Source organism: Arvicola amphibius, chromosome 9, assembly GCF_903992535.2.
Source record: "Arvicola amphibius chromosome 9, mArvAmp1.2, whole genome shotgun sequence".
Taxonomy (NCBI): Eukaryota; Metazoa; Chordata; class Mammalia; order Rodentia; family Cricetidae; genus Arvicola; species Arvicola amphibius.
This window is the reverse complement of record NC_052055.2, coordinates 121136601-121151251: the sequence shown is the minus strand read 5'-3', so window position 1 is coordinate 121151251 and position 14651 is coordinate 121136601. Positions and strand designations below refer to the sequence as shown.

The following is a 14651-nucleotide window of genomic DNA, read 5'->3' as shown; positions in this document are numbered from 1 at the left end:
AACTCCATTTCTAGGGCATCTATTGCCACTACGACCTCTGAGCAAATCTGCAAACGCATGATACATGGAACTGTTATGGGCATATGCTTAATAAATAATACACAGCTTTTAAACACAACATCTGGGAAGTGAACAGGGGGCGGGAGTTAAAGGTCATTCTTGGCTATGTAGTGAGTGTGAGGCCAGCTGGGGCCATGTGAAACCAATTCACCAAAGCCCATGTCTCAGGTCTAACTTGTCTTCTGGCCTGAAGTTGGTAGCCGCTTGCCAGGATGACTTGCCTGCTGGCCACCACTCCCCCAGAGGGAAGTGCTGTTTGTTCACGCCTGTGCGTGGTAAGGTTGTAATCGTGAAACTGCCGGGCCTCCTCTGCCCAGGAAGGAGCATGAGTGATGTGTGTTCACAACCAAGTATGGGGTTCCTAGGACTTAATGCAGGTGTAGTATGGGTGTTGGTGAGGGATGGTCTGGAGTCAGAAAAAAAACAACAAAACAACAACATTAACATTTTCTGCCTGTGTGGCTTCAGGAAAGACGCTTTCCCTGCCTCAGTTTCCTTATCTGTGCAGTGGTACCCAGCATTAGCAGAGTGGTCTCCGGGATTAGACCGGTGCCGTATAATCTGTGAACAGAAAAGTGAGAGAAAGAAACCCTCCTTTTGTCTCCAAATTGTCGTGTGTGACTTTGGGCAAATCTGTCACCTTCTCAGTGTGTCTGCCACGGATCAACGGCCAGGCCCTCAGAACACCAGGCTCTGCGAGCCAGCAAGACTCGGCCCTTCTGCCCACACAGGGATCTTGTTGATAAGGCTCTGACAATGGTGCTTATGCAACCTCCACTTGGCCGCCTCCCACTGCAGAGCTCATGACTACACAAGTCCCTCTTCCATATTCATGACTCTAGCTAGAAGCAAAAATTTCCACATGAGACGTTTGCGTAAGGACTGGTGGTGTAGTTCAGCAGTCAAGCGCAGGCTTAACCTGTGCAAAGTCCTGAGTTCCATCCCTGGCACCAAGAAACAGCAATATTTGAGGGCTGGAGAGATGGTTGAGCGTTCTTGCTGCTCTTGCAGAGGACATGAGTTCAGTCCCCAGCAGTCATGTCAGATGGTTCCCAGCTCCAAGGGGATTTGACACCCCCTTCCAGCTTCTGTGGGTACACACACATGTGCACATACATACACACGAATAAAAATACATTTTAAAAAGCTGGCTATCACGGAGGAACTACAGCTAAGCCGGCAGAGTCCATGCCCAGCATGCATGAAGCCCTGGGTTATCTCTCCAGCACAGTACTAAACCAAGCCTTGTGGCGCACACTGTAATCCCGGACTGTTGTGGGGACAGTAGAATCAGGAGTTCAAGGTCATCTTCTGTTTGTTACTCAGTGAGGGTGAGGCCTGCCAAGGGTCTGTGGCCTCTAAGCAGGCGCCCTTGTCGCTTGGTAAAGACTTTCAATTTTCTTTGTGTTTGCAGAGCAATCTTCTATAGGACCTTCAGAAACACGGCCTGGTGGCAGTCCCCAGGCGTTGGGCACAGGAGGCTGGGGAAGCTGTTTGCTATCTGTCCTGTGGCCACACACAGTCCCTAGCTGTGGGGGCCCTGGGACTTCCTCCTTCGTGCCTCAGTCCTGTCCACAATGGCAGGCCTGTTCCTGAGTCCCCCAGGCGTCTGGATCCCAGGCCTTGTCCTGCACGGCTGGCTGCCGGTGCATCTCCCGCCTGTTTCCCTCCACAGAGGAGTACCTCCGAGTGCTGAACAAGGGCCTGGCTGAGGTGAAGAAGTCCTTCCTGGGCCCTCTGTCCCCATCCTGTAAGATGGTGCAGATGATGCGACAGTTTTTGTACGATGTCCTCCCCGAGGACTCATACAAGTGCGCCACCGGGAAGCTGCACGTGAGCCTCACCAGAGTCACGGACGGGGAGAGCGTGGTGGTTTCGGAGTACACGTCCAAGGAAGAGCTCATAGAGGCAAGGCCCCCGGGGGGGAACCCGGGCAGCCCAGCGCCGCTCTCTCCCCAGCCTCCTGCTCTCTTCTCTTCTCTGCTTGCCTGGCCCTTCGCTTCCTTCATGCCAGCATCTGTCAGGAGCACTGCCACAGGAGGTGACGCAGAGAGGCCCACCGACAGTCAGAGTCTGCCACCAGCTCCATGACTCCCACACTATGTCCTCTTCCTCTCCTCTCATCCTGCAGAGACTCTGGGCTGAATCTGGGGCTTCTCAGAAGCTTAGTGGTACCCATCCCCGAGAGATGTCCAGACCTGGGTCTCAGTGCAATCCCAGGTTTAGAGAGGATGAGGAACAGTACCCACGCTCCCACTCTGTCCTCAGGAGCCTTGACAAGGATTCAATCATCCGGTTGGGGCTGTAGCTCACAGGAGGCCCTGGGTTCCACCCACATATTAGCAGAAGTGATCAAGTTCAAGGTCAGCCACTACACAGCGAGGCTGAGGCCAGCCTGAGCTACAGGAGACCTTGTCTAGAAAAGTGGGGGTCATTTTAAGAGCACTGTTGTAGAGCACCTGGGTTAGTCCTCGAATCCACATTGAGCATTCGCCATATCTGTAGTGCCAGCTCCAGGGGACCCAAGGGGTCCAGTGCCCTTTTCTGGCCTCTTGGCCACTCACACAAAAGACACACACACACACACACACACACACACACACACACAAATAAATAAATAAATATTTTCATCTTATTGTATTTTGGTTTTTTCGAGACAGGGTTTCTCTATGTAGCCTTGGCTGTAGTCCTAGAATTCATTCTGCAGACCAGGCTGGCCTGGAACTCAAAGATAACTCCTGCCTCTGCATCCCCAGTGCTGAGATTAAAGGCATGTGCCACCACCACATGACATAAATATTTTTTATTGTTTTGTTTTTGTTTTTGTTTTCCGAGACAGGGTTTCCCTGTAGTTTCTAGAGCCTGTCCTGGAACTAGCTCTTGTAGACCAGGCTGGCCTCGAACTCAGAGATCCGCCTGCCTCTGCCTCCCAAGTGCTGGGATTAAAGGCGTGCGCCACCACCGCCCGGCCATAAATATTTTTTAAAAGGAGTAATGGGTCTGGAGAGATGGTTCAGAGTTTAAGAGCACACTGGCTGCTCTTCCAGAGGACCTGGGTTCAGTTCCCAGCACCCACGTGGTGGCTCACAACCACCTGTAAGCACATTTCCAGGGTGACACCCTCTTCTGACCTCCATGGGCACCAGGCATGTAAGTTGCGCCCAGATATAAATGCTGATGAAACATTCATACATATAAGATAAATCTTTAAAAATAAAGTTAGGCCGTGGTGGCACACTCCCTTTAATTCCAGCACTTGGAAGGCAGAGGCAGGCAAAACTCATTTGAGGCCAACCTGGTCTACAGAGTGAGCTTCAGGGCAGCCAGGGCTACACAAAGAAACCCTGTCTCAACAAACAAACAAACAAAGTAAGTAAACAAACAAATGGCTGAATTTCCCCTCCAGTTCCCCACTTAGAAAAGTTCCCTTCCATCCTGAGAGGGCACTGTGCTGAGCTCCTGGGTACAGATTTTAGTGACCAGTTGTGACCTCTGAACAGACCTGACTTTGCTCAGCTTCCCTTCATGAGAGTTTCATCTGCTATCTCTATTCTCCTCCAGCCCCAGCCTGGCCCAGCTGCCAGCCCCCTCCCCCAAGCCTGTGCCCAGCGGCCAGCCTCCAGCTCTGGGGTTGGGTGAATAAGCAGCAGGCTCCAGCAGGCTCCTGGGGGTGACTAGTTCTCCTGGGGTGACTAATTCTCCTGGGGTGACTAGTGCACCCCTCACGTTCATGGCTGTGGTCTCCTTCCCAGCCTCTCCCAACTCCCACTCCTACCGCGATAACGCAGCTCACCACACCCAAATCAGGCCATGTCTGCTGAAAGCTATTCCTTCTCAGTTCTGGCCTGGCATCCCCTGCTTGACCTTACTCCTGTCCCTTCATCCCACCCGACCTGGTACCCTCCTCTGTGGCCACGGCAGCCATGCTTACTTCTTTCACCCCTCTGCTATGTGAGGACACTCCCAAGGATGGCTTCTCAGTCTCCTTTGAGGACAGGGCCTGGTCCAGGACAGCCGCTGGTTCGTGGAAGGCTGATGGCCAGCAGAACCCCTGTATGTCAAAGCCACCCCTCTTTAGGATATCCCGTCCAACTAACCCAGTAGACTACCAAGGACCCTACTAAGGACAGCATGGGAATTGAATGTAAACTGTTTCCCAGGACTGGTTAGGGGTCGGGGTCAGTGGTACCTGTGCAGCTAGCTCTGCCACCCACTCCAGGGCTTGTGGCATCTCAGCCCTGTCTTTCCTCAGGCCCTGTATTGCAGCTGCTTTGTTCCTGTGTACTGTGGCTTCATTCCCCCGACATATCGGGGTGAGGTAAGTGACAGAGTGAGCTGAGATCCCGGGGCATCTTAAGGGGAGGAAGACTTTCTACTCAGAGTAAATGGATGCCTGGGCTCTTAAGGGGAGCCTCCTCTCTAGACCCACCCACCTTGTAGAGGACCCAGCAAGTCAGGGTTCCAAGACTTTCCATGTTCTCCAGAAGACAGCGTGACGGATACAGGCACCAGAACACAGGGACCCAAGACCCTGAGTGAGGAAGCCTTCGGGGCCATCTGGGCCAGTGGCCACAGGCTTCCAGGTGCCCATGATTAACTCAGAGGAGTCCTAGGATAACAGGGACTGTGCTTCAGTAGATCCGGGCAGGGCAAGATTCTGCACCTCTGGCGGGCCTCAGGGTGACCAGTGACCAGTCTCCTGCTACAGTCTGAGCTGCAGGGATGTAAGCCCTGGTCCAGACATTATGCTCTATCAGCGAGCTTTCTTCTGGTTCCCATGGAGTACAGAGCCTCTGTACTGTCATCTCCCGTGCACTTCCTAGGTAAGGAAACCAGCAGGAGCCCCACCCCATCCATGGGGCCAGAAGTGGGAGGGGCTTGGTCTCCTGAGCCATCAGGAAGATGGACACACCACCCAGAGGCCAGTATCACCAAGATAGCAGAGAAAGAAAGTCCAGGGTCAGAGCATTAGATTAGGAGTCCTAAGGCCGCTGCAGACACAGCAAGGGACATTGTTCCACACCACCCACTATTTCTCTTGGGGACCTCAGCCTCCATGTCCTCTCTGATTGAGCGTCTGTTTGTCCCTGCAGCGGTACATCGATGGCGGCTTCACAAGCATGCAGCCTTGCGCCTTCTGGACGGACTCCATTACCATCTCCACCTTCAGTAGCCAGCAGGACATCTGTCCGAGAGATTGCCCGGCCATCTTCCATGACTTCCGAATGTTCAACTTCTCCTTCCAGTTCTCCCTGGAGAACATCACCCGCATGACACACGCGCTCTTCCCGCCAGACCTGGTGGTGAGAGACAGGAGGGTCAGGGTGGGGTCCAGATCAGAGGCGACCCTCTCAAAGGGTTCCCCTGGGCCTTTGTCACAATTAAAGGACTGGTAAAAGACAAACAGGGCTGGAGACGTGGCTCAGTTGGTAGGGGGCTCGCCTAGCATGCTTGAAGCCCTGGGATCGATCCCTGGGGCTGCAGAAACTAAGCACAGTGATACACATCTGTAATCCCAGTCCTGGGGAGGTAGAGGCAGGTGGGTCAGGAATTTAAGGTCATCCTTAGATACATAGGGAGTTTGGGGTTAACTCGAGCTACTTGCCGTCCTATCTCAAAACAAACAAAATTCTGGGGCAGAATCTGTGGTCAGCAAAGACCAAAATGTTTGCAATTCAGCCCTCCTCAGAGACAGCATTGTGGAGGTAACCTCTCACACAGCCCTCCCAACACCCTCTGCAAAGACATAGTCACTGTCCCCATCTGACAGGTGGAGACAGTGAGACTGAGTGGTCACTACATAGCCAGTGAAGGGCAGTGCTGGGACTTGAACCCAGACCCCTTCTCTAGCCTTCCTATGACCCAGATGTGTGGTCTCTGGTTCCACAGAAATATCCTACCCTCTCCTACAGGGGAAGCGGGTGGTACCCTGGGAACAGGTGACTGACGTGCTGACACCCCAACCATGGCAGCAATCCCTTCCCAGCTCTCCTGGGTAGACCGGGGTCAGGTCGTGCAGACCAGGGCTTGTTGACATGTCTCGGGTAGGAGGGGGTTGGTGTCAGTATGTAGAAGGTTGCTGTGGGTGGGGACAGTGACCCTGGTTCATTCTCCTGTGTGACCACCTAGATCCTGCAGGATTACTACTATCGGGGCTATGATGACGCCGTTTCATACCTGCGGAGGCTGAGTGAGTACCTGGAGCCTGAGGAAGGGAGGGTAAGGAGGGTGGCAGGGGTGGGAATGGAATTCTGGGTAGAGGAGTGTCCCGTAGCCATAGCCGAGAAAGCTGGGTATGAGGAGACCCAGCAGCCTACCCTACCCTAGATATGCCACGGTGGCTGTGGGGTAACATATGGGACAGCGTTCAGAGTGTTTCTAAAACGTTTATGGAATTAAAAACAAGGCAAGGGTTGGAGATGCAGCTCGGTTTGTAGAGTGCTTGCCCGGCATGCCCAAAGCCCTGGTTAAAACAGGAATGGAGCTGGAGGGTCAGAAATTCAAGGTCATCCTTGACTACACAGCTTCTTCCAGGCCAGCCTGGGCAGCTCAGGACCCTGTCTCAAGAAGATGTGACTAGTTACAGTTGAGCAAAGTCTTGATCAACGGATCAAAGGGAAGAACCATTAACCTTAGCTGGTCTGGACCCAACCTCTGTCTCCTCTAGTCTTTATCAGATGAACAGAGACAAAACGCTCAAACTCCATGAAGGTGTGGCAAGCGACTTTGGGGAGAGAGAGAGGGAAGACCTGTCTGTACTCAGGCTAACTCCTTAGAATGTGGTTTCAGGTGGAGGAAGTCCAGGGCAAAGGGCGCTCACCTACGGCTGGCCCAACCTTCTTCCCTGTGATCTTCGGGGTCGTTGTATAATTTTATATCCCAGTCTCACTTGGCTCTGAGTTCCCAGCATGCCTTATTCTGACAATATTTTTTTAAAGAAATATTTTGGGGTGAAACTAAGGGTTGAATGATATTTTCTATAATATATACGCTAGAGTGTGTACTAGAAACACATTCTTTCTTCAGATTTGTCCCCTGCCTTCTCCAGTTCCCTTATCTTCTTTCCTTAAGTTCTCCTGCGTCCTTACTCCTATCCAGGCATCCAGGAACATGAGAAAACAAATGATAGCAGGAGAGAGGGAAGGAAGCAGGGAGAGAGGGAGGAATGGGGGAGAGAGAGAGAGAGAGAGAGAGAGAGAGAGAGAGAGAGAGAGAGAGAGCACCCTGGGTTTTGGAGGCAAGTAGTTCCCAGCCCCACCACGGAGCTGTGAGTCCTAGGAAAAATCACTTCAGCTCTCCGAGTCTTGTTGCCAGTTTTGTAAAGACGGGCTTGTACCCCAGCTCTTGACACCTTCGTACTATGGAGCAGTATTGAGTCTCCTGGGGCTTCACTTTCCCCATCTGTAGGGGGGGGGGGGCAATGGCAGGGACCGCCCGGAGAGGTTTACTGTGAGAGTGGAAGGTACATCCATGGTAATTTACATCTGAGTCACAACCCTTTGTCTCCTAGAGCCAGGAGGATGAGGGGCTGGCCAGGATCCCATGGCCAGAATCTGGGGAACCCTTCACTCTCTCCTGGGTGATGGCGTTTGTCAGGGACTTGAGGTCAGGAAGATCCTATCATTTGACACTTAGATTTTGAAGGCGGCTCCATTTCCCTAGCTCAGGGCACACTCCCTGCACCTACCTGTCCCCCCCGACCCCCACCCCGCCTGGTTTCTTCCCAGGCTCCCTGTGATGCGCGCATCTCCCGCCAGGTGGCGCCAGCGCCCACGCGTGAGTCCCTTCCAATTCCTCACGCAAGGCCTCTTGGATTTTACTTCTAGCACCGGATGTGATCAGGAGCTACTGGGAAATTCCTTCTGGTACCCAGAGCCACACTATGAGTCCCCACCCGCCACTTGGAAGCTCTCAGATTACTCCCTGTTTGTTGCGGGGAAGGCAGTCATTGCACACAGAATAGTGCCACCCTGGACCCCGCTCCCTTTCTCTCCTCCCTCCCCCGCAAAAGCTCTCATCCACACAGTTACTCCCGCAGCTGGAAAGCTGCTGGCCCCGGCTGGCTGCCCGCGTGGTGTGAAAACAAGACGCAGGAGCTGGAGGAGGCCAGTCTGCACCCAGCTGTGGCCAGCAGCCCTCCAACCCCCGCCCCCTCCTACACATGCTCCATCCCTCATCCCCAAGGTTTTCTGGAGAGGTTGGGTCTGAGTGCTGGCCTAGCATACATAAAAACCTAAATTTAATTTCCAGTATTCATAAACCTGGCAGTGTGGCACATGAGGTAATCCCAGAACTGGGGAGATGGGAGCGGGGATGGGGGGGGGGGGGAACACCAGAAGTTCAGGGTCATCCTTGGCTATATAGTAAGTTTGAGGCCAGACCAACCTGGACTACATGAAACCTTATTTCAAAAAAGGAAAAACCAGAAGTTTCCTGGAGCCCTTCTGTGAACCCCACGTTCCCCATCTCCTTATGTCCAAATCCTCCTTAATTTGTCTCTGCCCTTACGTTCTTCTCTGCTCAGCTCCTGAGTGCTGGGACTAACCATGCGCCACCATGGCTGGCCATGTATCATATTTATACAGATTTCGCTCACACCCTCATAATAGATTATGAGCATATCAAATCTGCTGTGCTGTGGTTTCTCCTAGACGCTGCCTACCTCGACTCCCCCAGCAAGAGAGTGATTTTCCCGAGGGTGGAAGTGTACTGCCAGATAGAGGTTGCCCTTGGCCATGAGCCCCCAGCTCAGCGGGACCAGCTTGAAGACTCCTCACTACCCCATGCTCAGGGGGTTCCCCAAGAGGACAGGAAGGACGGCCGTTCTCCTGCTTCCCCACCAGTGCAGACACCCGAATCCAGGACCAGCGGGGTTGTGGAGTCACCAGGGGGCTCCTCATCTAAGCAGTTACTGGCATCGCCATCGGCCCCACCCCAGCCATGCCCGGAAATGAGTCCCGGGCTGCCCACTGACTCCAGGGACACTGACCCAGTGAATCTTCAAACTCCAAGCCTGAAGGAAGGAGTGAAGGATGGCTGTCAACCGGACTCGGCCGCCGCCAACAACGGAGGCACAAGAAGCCTGCCACCTGTGTTGCACACCTCAGACTCAGCTGCAGACACGCCCAGCTCAGAGGTTGGATCCTCAGTGCCTGAATCATCACCTGAATCTCTTCATTGTTCTGGACTGTTGCTCAGACATCCCCAGCCAGCCACAGTAGCCAGGGCAGCCACAGCAGCCGGGGCAGCCTCCGGACTTCCGCCCTTGGGTCCTTCAACACCACCTGCCGGGCTACCTGTGGAGGAGCTGGGCCCAGAGCAGCCCACAGGTATGAGTCTCCCTGCTCTGTTCTCGAGACTAGCATTTAACAGTGTGGAACTGAGAAACACCAGTTGGTTAATTAAAGGCATGCACCACCATTGAATGGCTAAAATAAAATCTTAAAGGAATAAAGTAAACCAGGCAATGGTGGTGCACGCCTTTAATCCCAGCACTCAAGAGGCAGAAGCAGGCAAGTATCTGAGTTTGAGGCCAGATCAAGTTCCAGGACAGCCAAGACTATACAGAAAAACCCTTTCTCAAAAACAAAATTAATTAATTTTGATTAATATTAATTAAATCAATATCAATAAAGTTAATATTGATATTAAAGGCCTCACTATAATAAGCCATCTATATTTAGGACTCACATGATTTATACAAATGTTTAACCAACAAACATAAACACACACAATACCCAAGTTTGATCCCCAGAACCCACATGAAATCTGGATACAGCAGCAGACACCTGTACATTCTAGCACTGGGGCCATGAAGATAGGCAGATCCATGGAGACCCCTGGCTGTGAGCCTAGGCAGATCTGTGAGTCTCTCTAAAAAATCTAATTGAGAGGCTGGAGAGATGGCTCGTGCTTAAGAACACTGACTGTTCTTCCAGGGGACCTGGTTTCGGTTCCCCGCACCCACATGTCAGCTCATGGCCATCAGTAATTCTAGTTGCAGGGGACCTGACGTTCTCACACAGACATACATACAGGCAAAACACCAATGCACGTAAAATTATATGTGTGTGTGTGTGTATCTCAATTGAGGACGACACCCAGCATCTACCTCTGACTCCACACTAACACTCAGTGCACACTCGCACACACACACACACACACACACACACCAGTGGTCCTAATAATATTCTCCATTTCAAGATGAAGGCCTGCTTACTTGCACTGGTAGATGTTCAGGCCTCAGCCCTGGGAATTCATTATGAAATTTTAGCATAGCACTTTCAGGAAAGCCTCTGTCACCGCAGGTCTCGACCAGATCCCCTGGCGTGACAGCTTGGATCTTACCCTTGAGGAGAGCACTCTTTACTGATTCTACTGTTCACTTGTTTCTTCTTCTTCATCATCATCATCATCATCATCATCATCATCATCGGCTTTTCGAGACAGGGTTTCTCTGTAACTTTGGAGCCTGTCCTGGAACTAGATCTTGTAGACCAGGCTGGCCTCGAACTCACAGAGATCCGCCTGCCTCTGCCTCCCGAGTGCTGGGATTAAAGGTGTGCGCCACCACCGCCAGCTCATTTCCTTATTATTTTAAAATACTTTTATTAATCCTTTGAAATGTTCACGCATGTGTATATGCATACATGTATTTTGTGTTTTTATTTGTTGGGTCTAGTGGGATGCCTCCCGCAGTACATGTACGGAAGTTGGATGACAGCCTGGGGGAGTTGACATCCTTCTTCAACCACAGGGGTCCCAAGGATTGAACTGCCTTTGTCAGGCTTGGTGCTTTTATGTCTTGAACCATCTTGATGAGTCTCTGCAGTGCACAGCGCCTGTCTGCGCTCTGCACAGCGCCTGTCTGCGCTCTATGCGCTACCATACAGTTCCCGAGCTTCAGGCAAGGGGCTGGAGGTTGAAACACAGAGACACGGACCTCTAAGTCACTGGTAAGAAGCCCCCTATTCAGTAGCACCACGGAGGCTTAGATACCCAACAGTCAGGTGGGCCAACAGCTGAAAACCTTATCCTCTGATCAAGGCCAAGGCAACACGTGCTCGTGAAGCAGAGCTGGTAAACAACTTTGACACAGCTTTCAGTAACTCAAATCAGAAGGAAAGTAAAGATCTCTAGCAGGGAAGAGCAGCTGGAGGCCAGAACTCCACAAATGGTCCCAACAATCTCTTTTGCTGTTGTTTTTAAGATTTAAAAACCTTTCCAGAGACCAGAGAGATGGCTCAGCGCTTAGGAGCACGGGCTCCTCTTCCAGCACCCACACGGTGTCGGGCCTCTGGTTCACTACACACAGACATATATCAGGCCTTTTCTTTTAGGGCCACCAAACAGCTCCCAAATCATGTCATGGAGACTTCTGAGTTATTCATGCGCAGCCTAGCTTAGGCTCAATACCAGCTAGCTCTTTTAACTTAAATTAGCCTGTTTCTCTTTATCTACCTTCTGCCTTGGGGCTTTTTACTTTTTTAAAAAAGATTTATTTATTTATTATGAATACAATACTCTGCCTGCGTGTGTACCTGCACCCCTGAAGAGGGCACCAGATCTCATTACAGATGGTTGTGAGCCAACATGTGGTTGCTGGGAATTGAACTCAGGACCTCTGGAAGAAGAGGTCAGTGCTCTTAACCGCTGAGCCATCTCTCCAGCCCTTTACTTTTCATCTATATGTCTACTTGCACTGCTTCTGGTTGGCTGGCTGGTGTCTCCCTCTCTTTTGCCCTCCTTCTCTCCTCTTTTTTTTCTATCATATTTATTCTCTCTACCTGGAAGCCCCGCCTATTCCTCTCCTGCCTCACTATTGGCCGTTCAACTTTTTATTAGACCAATCCGGTGCCTTAGGCAGGCAGAGTAACACAGATTTCCATAACTAAACACACATCCTTACATTGTTAAACAAATGCAGCATAAACAAATGCAACGTCTTCACATACTTAAATATTCTACAGCAGTCATACATGTAGGTAAAACACACATACACATAAAATTTTTTTAAAAGTTAAGAAAATTATGTTTGCTAAGTGTGGTGGTGCACACCTTTAATCCCAGCACTCGGGAGGCAGAGGCAGGCGGATCTCTGTGAGTTCAAAGCCAGCCTGATCTACAGAGTGAATTCCCAGGTAGCCAGGACTGTTACACAGAGAAACCCTGTTTGTGAAAACAAGAAAAACAAAAAAATACCTCTAAAAATTGGTTTTCTTGACAACGGCATCTCACTATTTTGTCTCCGGCTGTCCTGGAAGTCTCTCTGTAGACCAGACTGGCCTCAAGTTCACAGAAATCCACCTGCCTCTGCTTCCCGAGTTCTGGGATTAAAAGCATGCTGTGTCACAACATCTGGTATCCCTGCATTTATTTGTTATCTGCAAAGTGACCCGGTACCCCTACCTGTCACCTCACTCCTCCTGTGTGTTCACTCTGGCTGCAGGGCCTCCTGCCTTTCCACAGCTGACAAGCTTGACAGCACCGGGCACCAGGAAGCAAGCCCCCCACAAGCCTCTGGTGTAAGTTCCTCAGGACATGTTCTGTTCTTGCCTTTGCTCAGGGGAGAGGCCCAGCTAAGTGAGGTTTCTGCCCTTATGACTGCCTGGGCCCCACCGGCTCCTCTCATCTATGGGACAATAGCTTACCCATTGTGCCCTCTTCTCTCCCCAGTGAGACGCTGTATGGAAAGCGCCTGTTGATGGGGGTGATGCCATCCCTCTGCCTCCCTCCTGCGCACACTGGGTGCACTCTGTTCTAGGGCAATGGGAGTGTGTGCACTCCCGGGGTCTCATTTTGGGTGAAGCCACGGTTGGAAAAGTCTTAACAGCGCCTTAGGTAACCCCTGATGGTGTGATGGACTCTCAAATCTCTCTTTTGAAACTGGCATGGTGGTGCCTGGCTTTAACCCAGCACGATACCCTTGCAGTGAATGAAAAGGATTGAGTGGGCAGAGCTCAGGCATGCCTGCATTAGCTGCTAGCTGCTCTTGGCCAGGGGTGTGTTGAGAAAAGGCTTCCTTCACTTCCTGTCAGTGATGGTTGGCAACCGGGAATTGTGGGTCATATAAGCCCTTTCTGCCTTAGGTTGCTTTCATTGGGGGGCATTTACTTCAGCAGGAACCACACTGAGAGTGAATGCTTCAGTTGTCTGGGTTCTGTAATCCACACTCTCTGTTATCTCTGCAGGCAGGACAGGTCTGGAGAGCTGTAGCTCTTAAAGATCCTGGGAACTACATTTCCCAGGCTCCCTTGCTGGTTGGATTGGCCAGTGAAAGGCACACATCCCCCTTCAACTTTTGTCTTTTAGAAAAGCAGGGTTGAAACATTTTGTTCTTGTGTTCTATCATTGGATCTGGGTAGCACTCCACAGCCCAGGCTAGCAGTGAGCTGGGACCCCTGCCTCTGCCTCCCGGGTCCCGAGACTGTACGTGTGTGCTGTCATACTCTTGAGCAATTCTTTGTTAGACATTTGTATTTTGCTTCACGTCAGGTTTATTAAGATTTACCTGCTTCCCCATTATGTATAATTTCATCTCTACAGCTGGGGGTATGTATTGGAGGAAGGGTCGCTTGAGGAGGCCACTTGTTCTTTCTGGCTGCCTGGCTAGCTTAGCCCTGAGATAATCACACAGAAACTGTATTAATCAAATCACTGCTTGGCCCATTAGCTCTAATTTCTTATCGGCTAGCTCTTACATTTTAATTTAACCCATCTCCATTAATCTGTGTATCACCACGTGGCAGTGGCTTACCAGCAAAGTTTCAGCACATCTATCTCCATAGCATCTCCCTGACTCCGCCTTCCTCCTCCCATGCTATAGGCCAAGCCAGTTCTTTATTCATTAATCAATAAAAGCAACACATAGACAGAAGGACCTCCCACACCAGGTGTGTGTGTCTGGAGAGATGGTGGATGAGAATACGAACTGTTTTTGTGGAGGATTTGGCCTGAGTACCGGTCCCAGCATCTGCACTGGGCAGCTCAGCTCACAGCAGCCTGGCGCTCTAACTCCAGGGGATCTGAAGCCCTCCTTTTGTCTCCATGAATGCATACTTACATGTAGACACACATACACAAACATAAAAACGGAAATCTTAAAAAAAAAACTTTCACAGTTTATGTAAATTAAAATATATAAAGTATATATTGTGTTTGTGTGATTTTAACCTCTTTGTGTCTACATTTAGTAGGTGTAAGTGTGGGCTCTGTTTGTCTCCTTGGCCTGGTATTGCCCAGATAGATAGTAAATGATAATCAGAGATGTTTGCTGGGGAACACCAACCTTGGCCAGTGCCGCTGGGTCTCCTGAGCTGGGGCAGGGTTCTGTGGTGACAGACACTGTTCAGGCCATAACAAACCACCTCCTTGGTTCTTTGCCTAGGGACAGTCCTGCTGTGGATTCAAACAGGACAAACAAGATGTTTAAGAAGAACCAGAAGACAAATGCCACCAGAGAGTGCCTCCAGAGAAACCCTCGCTCCAAGAAGCCAGCCAGCAAACTGCAGTAAGTGTCTGATACTTGCGGTTAATTGACAGAAAGTTCTTCTCTGCTGGGCAGGCACAGAGCTTACAGTTAGGACATTGGG

At 51.1% G+C, this 14651-nt stretch overlaps 1 protein-coding gene across 1 annotated transcript in view; it reads left to right on the top strand.

Annotated features, from left to right (window-relative positions):
• Pnpla1 (patatin like phospholipase domain containing 1) overlaps nt 1-14651 on the top strand; it is a 38493-nt gene that overhangs the window by 20903 nt on the left and 2939 nt on the right. Inside the window, exons 2-8 of the mRNA XM_038343898.1 lie at nt 1736-1968; nt 4313-4378; nt 5154-5363; nt 6190-6250; nt 8712-9395; nt 12509-12584; nt 14447-14569. Coding sequence (XP_038199826.1) covers nt 1736-1968; nt 4313-4378; nt 5154-5363; nt 6190-6250; nt 8712-9395; nt 12509-12584; nt 14447-14569 — 1453 coding nt within the window. The remainder of the gene's footprint in view (nt 1-1735; nt 1969-4312; nt 4379-5153; nt 5364-6189; nt 6251-8711; nt 9396-12508; nt 12585-14446; nt 14570-14651) is intronic.